This window comes from Protopterus annectens, chromosome 10.part0 (genome assembly GCF_019279795.1).
Source record: "Protopterus annectens isolate FY-2018-M chromosome 10.part0, PAN1.0, whole genome shotgun sequence".
Taxonomy (NCBI): domain Eukaryota; kingdom Metazoa; phylum Chordata; order Ceratodontiformes; family Protopteridae; genus Protopterus; species Protopterus annectens.
This window is the reverse complement of record NC_056744.1, coordinates 1,277,004,547-1,277,022,406: the sequence shown is the minus strand read 5'-3', so window position 1 is coordinate 1,277,022,406 and position 17,860 is coordinate 1,277,004,547. Positions and strand designations below refer to the sequence as shown.

The 17,860-nt window shown below is 42.2% G+C and overlaps 1 protein-coding gene across 1 annotated transcript in view; it reads left to right on the top strand.

The window, feature by feature from the left end:
- The window catches only part of SPATA6 (spermatogenesis associated 6), a 1,891,174-nt gene that overhangs the window by 64,628 nt on the left and 1,808,686 nt on the right, over positions 1-17,860 (top strand). The window contains exon 2 of the mRNA XM_044085978.1: positions 2,701-2,838. Within this exon, the coding sequence (XP_043941913.1) occupies positions 2,701-2,838 (138 nt within the window). The remainder of the gene's footprint in view (positions 1-2,700; positions 2,839-17,860) is intronic.

Genomic DNA, 17,860 nt, shown 5'->3' with positions numbered 1-17,860 from the left:
GATTCTACAGTATTTAACTGAGATGTTGCACAAAGGACTTTCCTTTTCTTCCATTAAAATCCATGCATCAGCTATTTCAGCCCACTACAACACGGATCCACCCTTATTTTTGCATCCACTTCTAAGGCAGTTCCTCAGAGGGGCAAAAAACATTAGGCCCCCCAGGAGAGCACCTACACCAACATGGGACCTCAATTTTGTTCTGGAAAAACTTACGCTACCTCCCTTTGAACCAGCTTTTTCTGCAGATCTACAGTTTCTATCATGGAAGACTGCCCTGCTGCTAGCAATAACTTCAGCTAGAAGAGTCTCAGAGCTGCAGGTACTAATGGCAGTGGAACCTTTCCTCATTTTCCATCAAGACAGAGTTTCTCTACGAACTAATCCTTCCTTCATGCCTAAGGTGGTTTCCAGTGTGGCTTTAAATCAAACCATCCACTTACCCACCTTCTTCCCAAATCCACAGAACAAAGGAGAAAGACTCCTGCATTCCTTGGACATTCACAGGCAACCGTTACTACTTGGATAAAACTAAGGCTTTCAGAAAATCTGACCAGCTCTTTGTATCCTATGCTACAGCTTCACAAGGGAAGGCTATATCAAAACAAACCATTTCCAAATGGATAGGACATTACATTCGTTTTTGCTATACCCATCATGGAAAACCAGTTCCTGCTACCATTAGGCCCCACTCTACCAGGGCAACAGCTACATCTGCAGCCTTCCTCAGGGGGGTTCCAACCAAGGAGATTTTGGAAGCTGCAACTTGGAGTTCAGTACACACCTTTACCAAACACTATCACTTACCACTTTACTCTAAGACTAGAGCTGGCTTCGCCACTGCAGTTCTGCAGGGTCTTCTAGCCTCCTCTAACCCTCTATAACTCCTCCACCCATCCTTAGCTTTGGGATTCTACCCAAGTGTGATGACTGCAGCAGGGTAACACGATGAACATAGTACAGTTTTGTACCTACCATAAATGTAGATGTTCGTGTGTACACCCTGCTGCAGTCCAGGTTACCCTCCCTCCATCCCCCCTGATCTAACTGGCTAAATCTCTACAATACCTTCCTGATGTATTTGCTTATAGCTGGAGGGATTTTGAGTTTGTGCAAAAATTACTTAATTTGGTACTAATTACTGACCACCTTTTTGGGGGCACCTGACATCTGGGGCAAGAAAAACTGAAGAAAATGGCGTTGGATGCATTATATATACCCCTGGCGCACTGACGTCAGGGAAGAAGCGACAGCAACCGACGCTGGACCAAGACTTTGGAATTCCGGCCGACTGCGGGACCGCCTGACGACAGGATAACCCAAGTGTGATGACTGCAGCAGGGTGTACACTCGAACATCTACATTTATGGTAGGTACAAAACTGTACTTTTCTTTTGCAGGTAAGAAAAAAGAACAACCAGTTTTCAAGCAGGCAATATCCAGACAGTTGTCCAAGACTATTAATTTCTGCTGCAATCTAATGCTGCACATGGTACAGCTGTGTAAGTAAACTTACCATAACAGTAGATGTTCAAATACATCACTGTTTCAGTACTAACACCCTCCCTCCAGCCATATATAAGTATATAGGGGCTGGAGGGAGGGTGTTACTATTATGCGTATGTAGTTATCTTGGCTTTTTCCCTGGATGGGGTGGGATCCAAATTTCCTTTGTCCACTGTTTCTGGCATGACATAAGTTTACTCTTTTTCACTTTTCTGGTTGTGATATATCATTGGGCTACCTCTTTAAATTTTGGGGGCAAGAAAGCTGTTAATCTTGGAGTCTGTACATCTCCTTTTATATGAGTATGCTGGTGTGTTTCTCCTGATGCACAGTGCTCGAAGAAAGCACCCAAAAGCTATTGTATACTGGACAGATGTTTGATATCCTTGACATGGTATGTCCAAAATAACTTTATGCTACTGCAACAGTGATCTGTTCAAGCATCTCATGTTACATTAAGTTCACTTGCACAACTGCACTTTCTCCGTTCCTAGGAGGCAGCATAAAGGCATTCATTGTGGATTTTGTAGTTGGGCCTCTAACCCTATGTCCTAGTGGTTGATGTGAATGTCTGCACCACTGTGGTATCTGCATGCGCTCACACATGCCTATAAGGGCTACATTAACTGGCTTGGAACACCAGGCCCTCTTCCCCTGATCCTTTAGCCATTGTTGTTGTGTAAGCTTCCAACTGCACAGGAGCAATTTGGCTGATATGGTCTGCCATTCCCTACCGTTAGGATGGGCATGATGGTGTAAGCCATCCACCCCAACCCTTCCAGCTCTTGAGTTACTAGTTGAATTTAGGTCAGCTGGGTCATAGTTGGAGCTCTATTTCTTTTTGCAAAAGAGCTGAGAGTAGCTGTGGCACTTGTTGCTTTATCTTCAACAGGGAACTTTTGTGAATTACTTGACATTTTTATCCACTTGGGAGGTTACCCATTTAGGAAAAAATATTTGCAGTTCACCATTTCACAGGGACACAGCAAAATGCATAGGAAAGCTGTAAACCTTTGTGACTAGAATAATGTACTGACTTACCTTCCTCCAGGGATTTGTGCCATTTGTTTGCTGATCTGCTGGTGTATTTGTGCCTTTTGTCTGCTGATCTGCTGGTGTAGTCTCTTCTTCAGTTGTAAAAATGGTTTCTTTTTTGTTGAATGTTTGATGTTGTATTACTTCTGTTTATTCCAGATAACCTGTCCAGGGGTGGTCTTAAATGACAAGGATGATGTGTATTTCAGCATTTTTATGTTGGGACAGTATAAGAAAACAAAATGCCTGCCTGCTTTGTTCCCACTTTTTTTCCATGAAAAGATGAAATTTGAAAAGGTAAGTTAAAATATGTTTACAGGAAGAAATGAGGTTCCATGAGATAGCATTGCTTATAATTGTTTTACAGTTAAATACCATATATTTGCAAAAGGGCTTTATGAAACTTGACTTGGTATTAACTGTGTAGTAAATGAAAGTAATGTACTTAGCAGTGCATCTTGTTTTTTTTTTGTCTGCGTATGGGGTGAAAATTATGTTGCTAAGTTACTAGAATCCAGACTACATAAATGAAAATCTTCAAGCATAACTGTACTCTTTATGCATGTCTAGTGTATATGTATATATGTAATTGAATGTTGGATTTTGGGTTTATGGTGCCATTGGAAAGGACATGGGAGTGGATGACATAGATGAAACAGATATCCTGTTAAGAGCATTCTCATAGATTTTTTTTTCAATGGGTGTTTTTATGTGGAAGGTGATGTTTCAGCCCCCCCCACACACACACATTCTTATTAAAATGTCTGAGTTGGCTGCATTTCTGGGAAATGGTGAATCCCCTATGCAGTGCCAGGTTTGCTAAATCATGCCATTTTTCAAATTGGGCATCATCATCATCATAGTCTTATAAAATGGCAAAGAACATTTGATTGCTACTTGCATGTGTATCTCATTTTTTGTACCACATGGGAGGAAATTGATGCAGGCCACCAAGTCCACACATAAAGTCACAGATCCATTCTCCCTTTTATACTTCAAAATCTAGCAAAATGCCACCATCTTGAAGAAAATTCATTTTGCAGGGGAAAACTGTCAAAATAATAAATACTATTCAAATAAGTATACAAGTACATTAATTAAAAAATTTCTTCCCATCTCTGTAACACAGAATTTCATTTGACTGAGACCACAATACCTAATTTTCAAATACTGAAAACACATTTGACTGAATTTTATTATACTGAAAGTTTACAATCCTGAATTTCAAAATACTGAATTTTAAGCCATAGACGTGATGTGTGTTTCCCTTCACGTGTGACTTGCTTGTGATAAAAAAAAAAAAATTACTGTAACTTAAAGTGCTGACTGTCAGAATATCGATAGTAGCGTAGAAAGCAGTGCTATAGTGTTTCTAAATGTGGGTAGGTCTCTGTACATTTTTATGGGAAATATCTAAAGTAATATGGTGGATGTTTCGTGTGCTCCTGGCAGTAGTGGCAGCGTGTATAGTACTGTAAGGTAAGTAAAAACTATATGCCCCTTTCTCCACTGTAGTGCGATCCTAGATATACATACATATATATATATATATATATATATATATATATATATATATATATATATATATATATATATATAGCTCCACTTTGTAATTTCGAAAAACTGAAATTTTGAAATTCAGTATTTTGAACCTACAAAGCCGCAGATTCACACTTTCGAAACCGGCAGAAGCACAAAATTCAAAATGCTGAAGCACAGATATTTTTAATTTCTGCTTCCGGCGGTATGGTGTGTGTATGTTTGGGTTTAATTTTGGTAAGTTTGTGTGTGTAAGTATGATGGTTAGGGGTTTAGTGTGTGTAAGTGTGTGTTGTGACTATTATGTGTGTGTTTGAGGGACTGTAAGATGTGTGTGTGTGAGTTCCGTTTGTGTTTCTGTTTGTGTGAGCTCGGAGTTAGAATATATAAGTAGGGGGGATGCAGGGGGGCTTGCCCTCCTGTATATATGTAGTTTAGATGAGTTTGGTTGTGGGGGGGGTTTGTGTGTACGTTTATGTGTATACTGTATGTGTAGCATAATTACGGGATTTTGAATTTCGTGGTTGTGTGTTTTTGAAGTTGTGAGTTGTGGTTGGGTTTTTGGCTTTGTGGTTTCAAAATACTGAATTTCAAGATTTTAGTATTTCGAAATTACAGAGTTTTTTCCCATGTGTGTGTGTATGTATGTATATATATATTATATTATACTGTGTTATATATAGTTGGGGGTGTAGGGGGTGCAGCCCCCCACATTGGGAGTGTGGGGGACTTAACCCCCCCCCCACATAATTTGGTTTTATATCATTCAGTTTCTGTTAAGAGGGTACGTAAGTAGTTTTTAAGTTTTGGAAAGAGTTAGTTGTGTTGTAAGTGTGCATGTCTGTGGGTTGAAATTCAGGACTGTAAGCTTTCAATATAATGAAATTCAGTCAAATGAGTTTTCAGTATTTTGAAAATTAGGTGTGGTCTCAGTCAAATGAAATTCAGTGATTTAAGATTCAGTCATGTGAAATGAATCCTAGTAATAGTAACAGCAACAACAATAATAACAATAATAAAATAAATAAATGAAACAAAATAGAAGTCAGGATTGTGAAGCAACTTAAACATACTTTGCAGTAGTAAAAGCACTAAAAACTTGAACTGAAACATATTTCATAGGTCTTTCATCCAAGACTTGGAGAGGTATGGATCTGTTGAGTAACTAGCTTTTCAAAAAAAAAAAAAAGTTATTGTAATTATTTAAATTCTGCTTAAATATTTAAGTGCATTTTTGACCAGTGTGGTGATACTACTTTGTACTTTTCTGCTCTCTTCCATCTGATTGCATTTTTTACTTTGTTCAGGGACCTTAGATCTGAAATTGTTGTTTTCATTTGGTCTTCAACCTATGGGAAACTCTGATTCGGTACGGATCCAACTCAGCTGCATTTTCTGGCATCAGATCCGAGCTCCAAGCTCCTCCCCTACCCACAATGCCCCTGTCTCCCACCTCCCCTCAGACATCATTTGCTTCTTGTCTAGCTAGCATCACGGTTCGTTGCTCCAGGTTCCTGGTGAGTAATTTAGCAAAATTTTGTCTATTTCTACTTCTTTTGTATCTTCTTTTAAATTCTTGGTTCTCTAGTGTATCCCCTACCCTTGCGCTTCTCTTTCCCTGACTTTCCTTTCCTTTCTAACTTGGTAGTGTGTGTGTGTGTGAGTATGATTTCCGTCACCATGGCTGAGACCCCCAAGCCAGGACCCTGGAAATGCACAGGGTGTGGGCAGCAGCTTCCCCCTTCTGACAACCACACTCTGTGCATGGTTTGCCTAGAGGTTCCCCAGTTGGACACCTCCTGTTCGATCTGCATGGGATTCAACCCCAGTTCATTGATCGACAGGAGGAACAAGCTGATCCTCAGGGGCCTCCTTCCTTCACCTTCCTCAACAGCCCCAGATTCAACTTCCACCTCTTCTCCTGCTTCCTCCACCCTGGTCTCTGGGACTCAACCTCCCACTGCGAGGTCTGGGGACAGGGAGAAGCACAAGCATAAACAGCGGGATAGGCCCAGGAAGCTGTCCCCTGACCACACTTCTTGGCTGAGCCTCCGGCCAAGTCTCGCCTGGCTGCCAGCCTGGGCTCCCTTTGGCTCCATTCGCCATGCTTTTCCCTGGAGCCGGAGGTTTCTCAGGGCCGATCTCCTTTATCGGCCTCTCCACAGTGCCACTCCAGGCCAGTTTCTGTGACTCCCTCCTTCCAGTCCACCTACAGCCTCTCCGAAGCCGAGGTGGACAGGATTATGTGGGCATTCATCTGGACCCAGATCCAGTTGGGATTCTTACCTACCCCCTCCACCTCCAAGCTGGGAGCATGCAGTCCACCTTTATGAACATTACTCCTTCTCTAATCCGACCCATGGTTTCGGAGTTCTTAAGTCCGAGGCCCCTCTGCGCCAGGCGGTCTGCGCTGATGGTACCTCGATGCCGACCATTGCCCTGAGCATTTTGGCTCTGACTAGCATGGAGCCATTCGTATCTCGGAGCCTTAGCCTTAGCGTTGGATCCGAGGGGATTGGATCAGCTCCGGGGCTTACGGAGTCGGCCCTGCCACTCAGAGTCTCAGTGCTTCGCGGCTCTTTTCCGACTCCCCCGTCTGTCTAGAGAGTTACGGATCCGTTCTCAGCCCCAGTTTCCGGGATCCATGCTCCTTCTGCTTTCATCGTGGTGGAGAAGGTCCTCTCAGTTCCATCAAGACCCTTGACACTGTCGTCCTTGGAGTCCATCCTTGCTCCCTCTCCTTCTGGTCTGGATTCCGCCATGCTGCCTCCTGTGGGACAGCCTGTTGCTTGTCCACCCCAGAGAGTTCCCCCACAGAAATAAACAGACGTTTCCGAGTCCTCCCCAGAGACCCCTTCTGAGGAACCTCTTCGGAAACATATGTGGAAAAGGAGGCACTTGGATTCCCCCCCCCCCCTGGAGTCCCTCACAGAAGACAATGATTTGGAGGAAGGGGAGGGTTCTCCTTGGTCACCCCCCCTCGAAGATGTCTCCTTTGGAGACATCATGGAAATCCTTTGCTAGTGTGGGGGGTGATCTGTCCAAAAACCCAACCTGGATGAATCATTGCTTATGGAGGCATTTGGCACAGGCCCCTCTACCTCCTGGGTGTCCCCTCCCATGGATTCACTGGTGGATTTAGTTACATCTTGGGCATGGAAGGAGCCCGCCACAGTGGAGCCCATTCCCAAGCACCCTAATAGAATCTTAAGTGCACCATTAGACAAGTTACACTGGTCTAAGGGGTCCCCGGTTGATGCCATGGTGGTGGTGGTCACCAAGAGAGAGCTTGTTCAGGAGAGCTCTACGATCCATCCAGCGGACCGAGAGTCCCAGGTCAAGGACCATTTTGGAAAGCGGGTGTACGCTTCAGCCACGTTTGTGGTACGTTCCCTGAACTATATGGCACATGTGATCACACTTAAGCGAGACCTTCTCGAGGAGATCACTGATTCTGCCCCAGGGTCCATGTCAGTGGAGGAGCAGAACGTGTTCTCTTCCCGTATGGCCACCCTCACTTCAGTTTCCAACACCTCTATGCAGCTCCTGTCCCACGCTACAGAAGGCGCTGCTAGAGCTGCCGGTACAGGCATTGCCATCAGGTGTCACGCCTGGTTCTGGCTTTGTGCATTCTCGGAGTCCTTCAAGACATCCTTCACCAATGCCCTGTATGATGGTTCCACTCTTTTTGGAAAAACTGTATGAGACACGTTGGTCCAGAGCGAGAAAGACGGGAAGACCTTGTCTGCAGTCGGGATCCACTTCTCAACCCCTCAACAATCCTTTTCTCGGAATCATTGAGGGATGAAGAAAATGTGGTTCCAGAATTCTCAGGGCTGCCCCCATGATACTTAAAATTTGCCCTACCCCAGAGGCAGAGGGGGATATGACAGGCACAGCCCTCATGGCAGAAGAGGTCCAAGAAACCAGGGGTCTCGGGATTCTTTCCTGGACAGACCTGCACAGCAGCCCTGAAGGGTTGCCCGACTGGTCGTCTCTGGAGGCAGTCGGGGGACATCTCTCGCTACACCCAACAGCGTGGGAGTCAATTACAGACGATCGTTGGGTGTTGCAAATCATATCCATAGAATACTCAGTCTCCTTCATTCAAATGCCAATCCCACCTAAATACCTCCCGGACATTCTACCCGTGCAAAGGAAGGAAGCAGCATTGGAAATTTCCAAGCTGCTCAAAAAACAAGTCATCCAGCCCATCCCCCCAGACCAGTCCAGATTAAGCATCTATTCCAGGTTCTTTTTAGTGCCAAAGAAGACTGGGGACTTAAGACCCATTCTGGATCTTTCAACCCTAAACCTGTCAGTTGCCAAGACAAAATTCCTGATGGTTACTCTCCAATCAGTTCTGCCCTTCCTGCAGAAAAATGACTGGATGTGTTCAGTGGACCTCCAGGGTGCGTACTATCACAGAAAAGTGGACAGGCACTCTCTGAGGTTCCTCTGCTTTCGGCAGGGAGCCAGTCATTACCAATTCAGAGCACTACCCTTTGGTCTCACCACCGACCCCCCCCCAGGGTATTTACCAAAGTGATGGCAGCTCACCTGTGGCTGCAGGGGTTCCAGGTCTTCCCCTACCTGGATGATTGACTCATTTCCACCCCCACCAGGCATCATCTCTACCAACCCAGGGATCTCCTTCTCCAGACCACCCAGCAATTGGGCATAACTGTAAATCTCAACTAGTCCCTATTGGATCCGGTTCAAACTCCAGACTTTATTGGAGCTCGGTTAGACACCATTCATAGCAAGGTTTTTCTGAGCCTGGGCAGATTTCAGTCCCTCAGACATCTTGTGTTGTACATTGTTCAAACCCAATATCCCCCTGCGGAATCAGTTCTTCGGGCAATGGGGTCCATGGCAGCCACGATGACCCTCATCCCCACAGCTCTTCTGCATATGAGGGTTCTTCTTTGGACCCTAGCGGTCCAGTGGTCCTTACTAGAGCTACCATTATCCCATCCAGTTCGTGTGTCTCGAGCCTCCAGGGATTCGCTTCTCTGGTGGCTTCAATCCCCGGATTTTCTTCTGGATCATCCCTTTATCCTCCCAGCACCCATGACTACACAGTGACCATGGATGCATCCCTGCTCGGGTGGGGAGGAGCATTGCATGGGAAGGACAGTCCAAGGCACGTGGTTTCAGCTAGAGACCAAACTGCATATCAGCATCCTGGAGATGAGGGCAGTGCTGCTGGTGTTGCAAGCTCTTCATGCCCATCTTCCCCGAGGGACAGTTGCTGTCCAGGCAAACAATATGTCTGTAGTCTGGTACATCAACAAATGGGGAGAGCCAGGTCTTATCCCCTTTGTTGCGAAGCCATGAGATTGTGGGAGTGGGTGATCTCCACTGGCCGTTTTCTGGTGGCAATGCACATTCCGGGGAGGTCCAACATTCTGGCAGACAGGCTCATTAGATCTATTCTGATACCTTATGAGTGGTCTCTGAATCCTTCAGTAGTGGAATAGCTCTTCCTGAAGTGGGGTCGGCCTTGCTGCGATCTCTTCACCTCTCCTTCCAGTGCAGAGTGCAGAAAGTTTTTTGCTCTGGACCCCCCTCTGGGGGAGCCTCCCAGAAACTTTCTGTATGCTTATCCTCTACTTCCCCTGATCCCGAAGTTCATTCAGAAAGCTCAACTGCTGGGTAGCTTAATCATCTTCATTGCCTCCTTCTGGCCTAGCCAAGTATGGTTCCCCTCTGTGTGGTCTCATGTAGTGTGTCCTTCTTGGACATTAGATCTGGTTCCGGATCTGATCTCGCATCCCTCAGTGATCCCACAGTCAGATCTAGTCAGTCTAAAGCTTATAGCTTGGCTGCTCCAGTTCCAGTGATAGCTAGGACAACTGGGCTTTCTTCTCTGGTTAAAAAGATTTTGGTAGTCGCTCACAAATTGTCCACTAGGAAAGTTTACTTCAGTAAGTGGAAAAATTTTCCGATATGGGCATCTCAGAATTATTTTGATCCTTTCAGTGCTCTATTTCCCACTACCCTGAAGTTCTTGGCAGGTATTTTTAATCAGGGTGCCAGCTTTTCTGCGGTTAAGGTTCAGCTGGTAGCTATTTTCAGTTTTCATATAGGAGACAACTCGGCTTTGCTAGCTTCTTCCAAGCTTTGTAAAACCTTCTTGAAAGGTACCTTTTTACTTTGGCCTCCAATCAAGGACCCTACGCCATCTTGGGATCTTACTCTAGTTTGAAAAGCTTTGGTTTCCTCCCCCTTTGAACCAGCAGCTACAGTGGATTTGCAGTTTATGTCTTGGAAGACAGCCTTTCTGATTGCTATTACTTCAGCCAAAAGTGTGTCAGAGATTCAGGCCTTATCTGTTAAGCCTCCTTATATGGTGGTCCATAAAGACAGGGTGTCCCTACGCACGAACCCTTCCTTTCTCCCAAAGGTGGCTTCGGACTCCAACATTAATCATGTTATTAATCTCCCCGTCTTCTTCCCCAACTTCCAGAATAAAGGTGAGTATAAATTGCACTTGCTTGATGTTCAAAGGCAGTTGTGCTTTTATTTGCATAGAACACTTTTGCAAGTTGGATCAACTTTTTGTTTCCTTTTCTTAGCCTTTCTTAGGGAAACCTGTATAGAAGGTGACTGTTGCTCATTGGATCTCTTAGTGCATAGTTTGGGCTTGTACAGCTAAGGGCTTATCTCCACCAGGTCAAGTTAAGGTAGAGTTTATTAGGTGTATGTCTACTTCAGCGGCCTTTTGGTTTAGGGTGTCATTGGATGACATTTGTTCTGCATCAACTTGGGCATCTTCGCATATGTTTATTTCCCACTATAAGTTGGATCTCCTGTCCAGATGCAGAGCATCCTTTGGCTCTGCTGTGCTTCGGAATATCCTTCTATGAGGACCTCCCAGGGTCTTGTGGTAGCTGGGGACTCTGTACCATGAGTTGAAGACCAAATGAAAACAACAACTTCAGATAACGAAGTTACATGCTCACTGTAATGTTCCATCTGAGTTGTTGCTTTTCATTTGTCTTCAACCATCCCTCCCTTCCTCCTTCCCCTTGCCTTTTGTGGGCTTTGTGGTGCATTGGGTGGATAAGTCATAGCCCTTCATTGGCAAACATTTGTCTTTTGTTTTAGTGCTTTCAAGGTACTAATATCAAGGTTTTAGGCTTTTGGTTAGATCAGGGTGTTATGGTCGGTAGCAAACTTAATCTGAGGGGAGGAGGGAGATAGGGGCATTATGGGTAGGGGAGGAGCTTGGAGCTTGGATCTGATGCTAGAAAATGCGGCAACCCACAGGTTGAAGACAGATGAAAAGCAACAACTCGGATGGAACGTTATGGTGAGTACATAACTACTTTTTATTTTGCATTTCTATTTCCATAAATAGAATTTCTTGTAAAAGCTGCTTGTATTTCAAACCATGCTGGACAAAAGTCTTGTAGTTTAATTCACAGTTGCACCAGATCTGTGTACGGCTACTACCAAACATTTTATTTATTTATTTATTTTATTTGACATTTGTTTACCGGGAAAGTCTGACTGTGCTAGAAAGTACTAATTTTCAGAGGAGGCTCAGGAAGAAAAGCTTCACAATTGCAATCTTTCCAAAATCAGTTACAGATATTTTAAATCACAAAGTATCATGTTACACTACAAAACATAGGAATAAAAAAGATTGTAATGAGAAAAACACAGAACATGTGTTTCAAAGTAGTGTGCAGTGAAACAGTAACATGAGTTGAAGAAAATATATGAGGAAAAACTCATTAGTCGTATTATTTGTTACATAGTTTGGTATGTGATAAATGAGAACTGAGACAATTCTATTAAGATATTTAAAAGAGATATTAGAGATTACATGATTAGAGACAATGAGGTGAAATTGAGTGATGTCTTAGTATGGGTTTACCTTCATTATGTTGAAAGTGATTTGTGCGATGGGTTTACCTTCGTTATGTTGAAAGTGATTTGTGCGATTTTAAATCACGAAATTCAACATGTTTCCGAATCAAAATGTCGAAACTGGTTTCCTGGAAAACCAGATTCAACTATTTTTGAACTGCAGCACAACAGTGGAAAGTTAGGAGACATTTCCTGATGTCTCCAAACATCGTCATGCAGGGGGGCAAGGCCCCCTGCACCCACCACACTCCTGCTACTTTTAATATACAAACTCCAAGATCGCACTATAGTTAGGGAAAGAGTGCATTTCCCAATCCCCGCTATATTGCGATCTGCACCTGGAATGCCAAATTCAAATGAGCGAATATGCCAGTGTACATTCGCTGATTGGAATTCGCAACATTTGCAGTCGACATTCCCCAAATCTTGAAATTGTACTTTCACACTTTGGTGCATCGTACAACTTACTTTCAACATAATGAAGGTAAAAAGTAAGCGCAGTCAGCCTGGTAAAGTGCCTCTACGATAAAAACTTTTAAAATCCAGAGAAACTCAAGAGGCAGCACCATCCAAAGCAAAGGAGACTTTTATTACATATACCACGAACAAATAAAAATGTAGTAAGCGCTTTCGCGTTACTATGAACGCTTCTTCATACTTAATAATTCTAACAAAGATACTCCAGTTTAAATACATCAAGTTAATACAATAAATTACTGTCTGACCAATCACATCTCTTAATACATTTAAAAAACAGCTGCTTAATACATCCATTACTTCGGCTAAGTTAAAAAGCCTATTTGCAACTTTCATTGGCAACTTTCTTAAACTTATATATAAAAGTGTTTTATATATATATATATATATATATATATATATATATATATATATATATATATATATATATAAATCAATTCTTCATAAAATGTGCTTGTTGTTAAGAACTTCTCTGTCATATAGATAGGTGCAATATGTATATACCAAATGTTCCCATTGACACATAATGAAAATAATAAAATAATAATCTCAAGAATGTCACTGGATGGTAGTATAACATCATATTCAGAATTACACAATATATAGGTATCTAAAACTTATATAGTATTTAAATGATTGAATATTTTATTTTTATTTTTTTATTTTATTCTACATTTGTTAACCGGGCTAGTCTAACTGGATATATTTCCATTTTCAGTAGAGGCCTGGGGAGAAAAGCTCCATTGGCAACAAAAAATTGAAATATAACAAATTCAAAATTACAAATTAAAAAAAATCAGTATTAATACATATTAAATGAACTGATTTCAAACAGAAGATAATTAAAAGACAGGAAAAAAATAAGATTACTAAAAAAATACAGTAGTATTACTAAGGTAAAGTAGGTATTTACAGTAGTTGGGTGACAAAAATGTACAGGATAATTCAATATACAGTAAGATACATGTAACCTATTAGTATATCAAACAAGGATAAGGACTTGCAGAGCATCAAGCAGGATAGACTACGCCAGTATATTGAATTCTATTAAGCAGTAACAGTCCTACTTCAATGAAAGTGAAATAAGAAGAGGTTCAAAAGGAGAAATAGCTATAGTGAAGGAGAAGATTAGTCAGGGTTGCTGCAGGGGCATAACCAATGTGTTTTCAGGTGTCTTTTGAGGTTTTGTTTAAAGAGAGGCAGCAAAGAAATTAAAGTTAGTTCATTAGGCAGTAGGTTCCAGCTTTTTCCCCACAGAGTTGGAAAACAGAGAATCTCCAGCCATTTTGTATGACTTGCTTATGCTAGCAAGAAGTTTGCTGGAAGAGCGAAGAGAATTTAGATTTTTATAGGGGATTATGAGATTGGAGCGTATAGGAGTGCTGTTAGGTTTATATAATATCTTGTGGGCAATGGTGAGTTGGGAGAGCTTTAATTGGTTTTGAAATTCAAGCCAGCCTAGCTGCATTAGATTCAGACAGTGGTGAGTTCTAAAAGGATTGCCGGTGGCAAATCTGGCTATGTTATTATAGGAATTAGCTAGTTTGATGAGATTATTTTTCTTTAGATTAGTGTATATTGGTGAGGCATACAGAAGATTTGAAATTAAATGGGAGTGTGCAATCTTAGTTCTGGCTATTGGTGTTAGGAAAGGTTTAATTCTGTATAAGCTGCCTATTTTTCTATTGACAGTTTTTATGGTGTTATTTATGTGGTTATCAAATGTAAGGTTGTTGTCAATAGTAATACATAGCAATTTAGTGGTAGAATCAGGGTATATAATTGTGCCATTATTGGAGATTACGGAGAAATCTATGGGGGAGGATTTACTGGTGGGTGTGAAGAGAATGAGTTTAGTTTTTTTAGCATTGAGTAGGAGACGTTTTGTGAACCATGTTTCAACTATGTTGAAAACATTCTGAGTAAGTGAAAGTAGATCAGTAGGAGAGTTTGCTGAGCATACTAGTGTCAAATCATCTGCGTATTGAATGCAGGTGGCTTGTGGAATGGCTACATGGAGGTCGTTGATAAACAATGAGAAGAGAAGTGGGCCTAGAATAGAGCCCTGAGGGACTTGAGTGTGACTGGCAGGAGGAATGATATATTATTTTCCTAGAGAACTGCCTGTTGCCTATTGGTAAGGTAGGACTTGAACCATTTAACTGCCAGACAGTCAAGGGAAAGGGATTCAAGAATGTTGATAAGAAGGGCATGGTTTACCATGTCAAACGCTTTTGAGAGGTCAGTAAAGAGAGCTGAAGAGAGGTTGTTTTTATTACGATTTCTATTGATGGCTTCTGTAAAGGATAGCAGGGCAGTTGTGGTGCTATGGGATGGCCTAAAGCCATGCTGACAGTTTGTTATGATGTTATGTTGAGATAAATGGTTTAATAGTTGTTGGTGAATGCATGTTTCCATAATTTTTGCTAAGGGTGATAATAGGGCTATTGGCCAGTAGTTGGAATAATCATTGGAGGTACCCCCTTTGTGTAGGGGGATAATATGGGAGATTTTCCAGATGTCAGGAACAATTCCTTCTGTAATGGTTCTATTTATGAGGATGGATATGGGATAAGAAATTTCTTTGGCTGCTTTTTGCAGGTATTGAGATGGAAGTTGGTCAGCAGAAGGAGTACAAGGTTTAAGTTTTTGGATGAACTTATAGATGAGAGTGGTAGAGATGGGTTGCAGATGGAATGTTGGTAGAGTGCCAGGTATAGTGGTGGGGAGGCTTGAGTTGTCAGGGACTAGTTGACTGGCTAGTGATTGTATGGTCTCTGTGAAGAAGGTATTGAAGGTATTAGCAGTTTGGTGTGGGATATTTTGTTCGGCCTGAGATGGGGAAGGTGTGCGAGAGTGGCCTGGGTGCAGGATATTATTTATACTAGACCAGAACGTTTGGGGATTGTTTTGGTAATTTTGCTGTAATTTACAGTAGTAGTTCTTTTTGTCTGTAAGTATTGCCTTTTTTGTAATATTTCTTAAATGCTTAAAAGTTTGTTCATCTGAGATATTTTTGTTAGCTCTCCATTTAGCCCAGGACTTGTTCCTATGTAGAATTTTTTGTCTGGTTTCTTTAGAAAGCCAGGGGGCAGGCTTGGACTTCATTCTAATGGACCGTTTGTGTATGTGCTTATCGAGGATAGATACAAATTTAGAGTTTAGGTATTTAACAGCTTCTTCAAGTGGTAGGGTTTTTAAAGGGTTCCAGTCACAGGCTCTAAGTTCATTTTGGAATAGTATTGGGTTAAAGTGTTTGTTGGTACATGCAATCCTATATGTGGGGGGGGTTAGAGATATAATTTTTTTGCCTTAGGATGTAGGTCAAAGAATGATCGCTTACATCTTCTGGCAGAGTTCCTACCTTGTATGCTTGTTTCTGTTTATTTATAAGTATCCAGTCTAAGGTGCTCTCTTTCTTATTTGGTTTATTGATTCTAGTTGTGGAGGTAATAGTTTGACTGAATAAATAAATAACCATATATTATGTTGGTTAACAGCAATATGAAGAAATTGTTTTTTAAAAAAAACACAGTTTTAATGCCCCTTGTTCATATTAAAAACATTATCTAAAAAGCCAAAAGCTTATATATAAAAAACATAAACATTCTATAAAGCATCACTAGATAGCAGTATAAGCTATTGTTACAAAAGCCAATATTCATGCGCTAATATTATTAATTTCATGTGTATATTAATATGTGCAAATCTGTGGTTGATATACAAAGTAAGTTACTATATAATCATCATCATCTTCTTTCGTTTTTTCCCGTTAGGGGTTGCCACAGCGGATCTTCTGTTTCCATTTCTTCCTGTCCTCTGAATCTTGCTCTGTCACACCAACCACCTGCATGTCCTCTCTCACTGCATCCGTAAACCGTATCTTAGGCCTTCCTCTTTTCCTGTTGCCTGGTAGCTTCATCCTTAGCATCTTTTTCCCAATATACTCAGCATCCCTCCTCAGCACATGTCCAAACCAGCGTAATCTTGCCTCTCTGGCTTTGTCTCCAAACCTTCCAACCTGGGCTGACCCTCTAATATACTTATTCCTGATCCTGTCCACCCTCGTCACACCCAGTGCAAATCTTAACATCTTTAACTCTGCCACATCCAGCTCTAACTCCTGCCTTTTTGTCAGTGCCACTGTCTCCAACCCATATAACATAGCTGGTCTCACTACCCTCTTATAGACCTTCCATTTCACGCTTACTGGTACTCATCTGTCACAAATCACTCCTGACACTCTTGTCCACCCACTCCATCCTGCCTGTACTCTCTTCTTCACCTCTCTTCCAGACTCACCATTACTCTGAACTATTGATCCCAAGTATTTAAACTCATCCACCTTCACCACCTCTACTCCTTGCATCCTCACCATTCCTCTATCCTCCCTTTTATTCACACACACATATTCTTAGTCCTGCTGACCTTCACTCCTCTTCTCTCTAGAGCATATCTCTATCTGTCCAGGGTCTCCTCCACCTGTTCCCTACTCTCACTACAGATCACAATGTCATCTGCAAACATAATAGTCCTGTCTGATCACGTCTGCCAACCTGTCTGTCACCATTGCAAATAAGAGAGGATTCAGAGCTGATCCTAGATGTAATCCCACCTCCACCTTAAACGCATCTGTCACTCCCACCGCAGACCTCACTGCTATCACACTACTCTCTTACATATCCTGTATCACGCTTACATACTTCTCTGACACTCCTGACTTCCTCATTCAATACCACAACTCCTCTCTAGGCACCCTGTCAAATGCTTTCTCTAAGTCTACAAAGACACAATGCAACTCCTTCTGACCTTCTTTGTACTTCTCCATCAACACTCTCAGAGCAAACATCGCATCTGTAGAGCTCTTTCCCGGAATGAAACCATACTGCTGATCACTAATCATCGCATCCCTTCTTAACCTAGCTTCCACTACTGTTTCCCATAACTTCATGCTGTGACTGATCAATTTAATCCCTCTGTAGTTACTACAGTTCTGCACATTACCCTTATTCTTAAAAATTGGTACCAAAACACTTTTTCTTCATTCCTCAGGCGTCCTCTCACTTTCCAAGATGTCATTAAACAATCTGGTTAAAAACTCCACTGCCATTTCACCTAAACACCTCCATGCTTCCACAGATATGTCATCTGGACCAATAGCCTTTCCATTCTTCATCCTCTTCATAGCTATCCTTACTTCCTCCTTGCTAATCCATTGCACTTCATGATTCACTATCCCCGCATCATCCAACCTTCTCTCCCTCTCATGCAACCCTCAAAGTACTCTTTCCATCTGCTCAACACACTCTCCTCGCTTGTGAGTATGTTTCCCTCATTATCCTTTATCACCTTTACCTGCTGCACATCTTTTCTAGCTCAGTCCCTCTGTCTAGCCAATGGGTACATGTACTTTTCTCTCTCC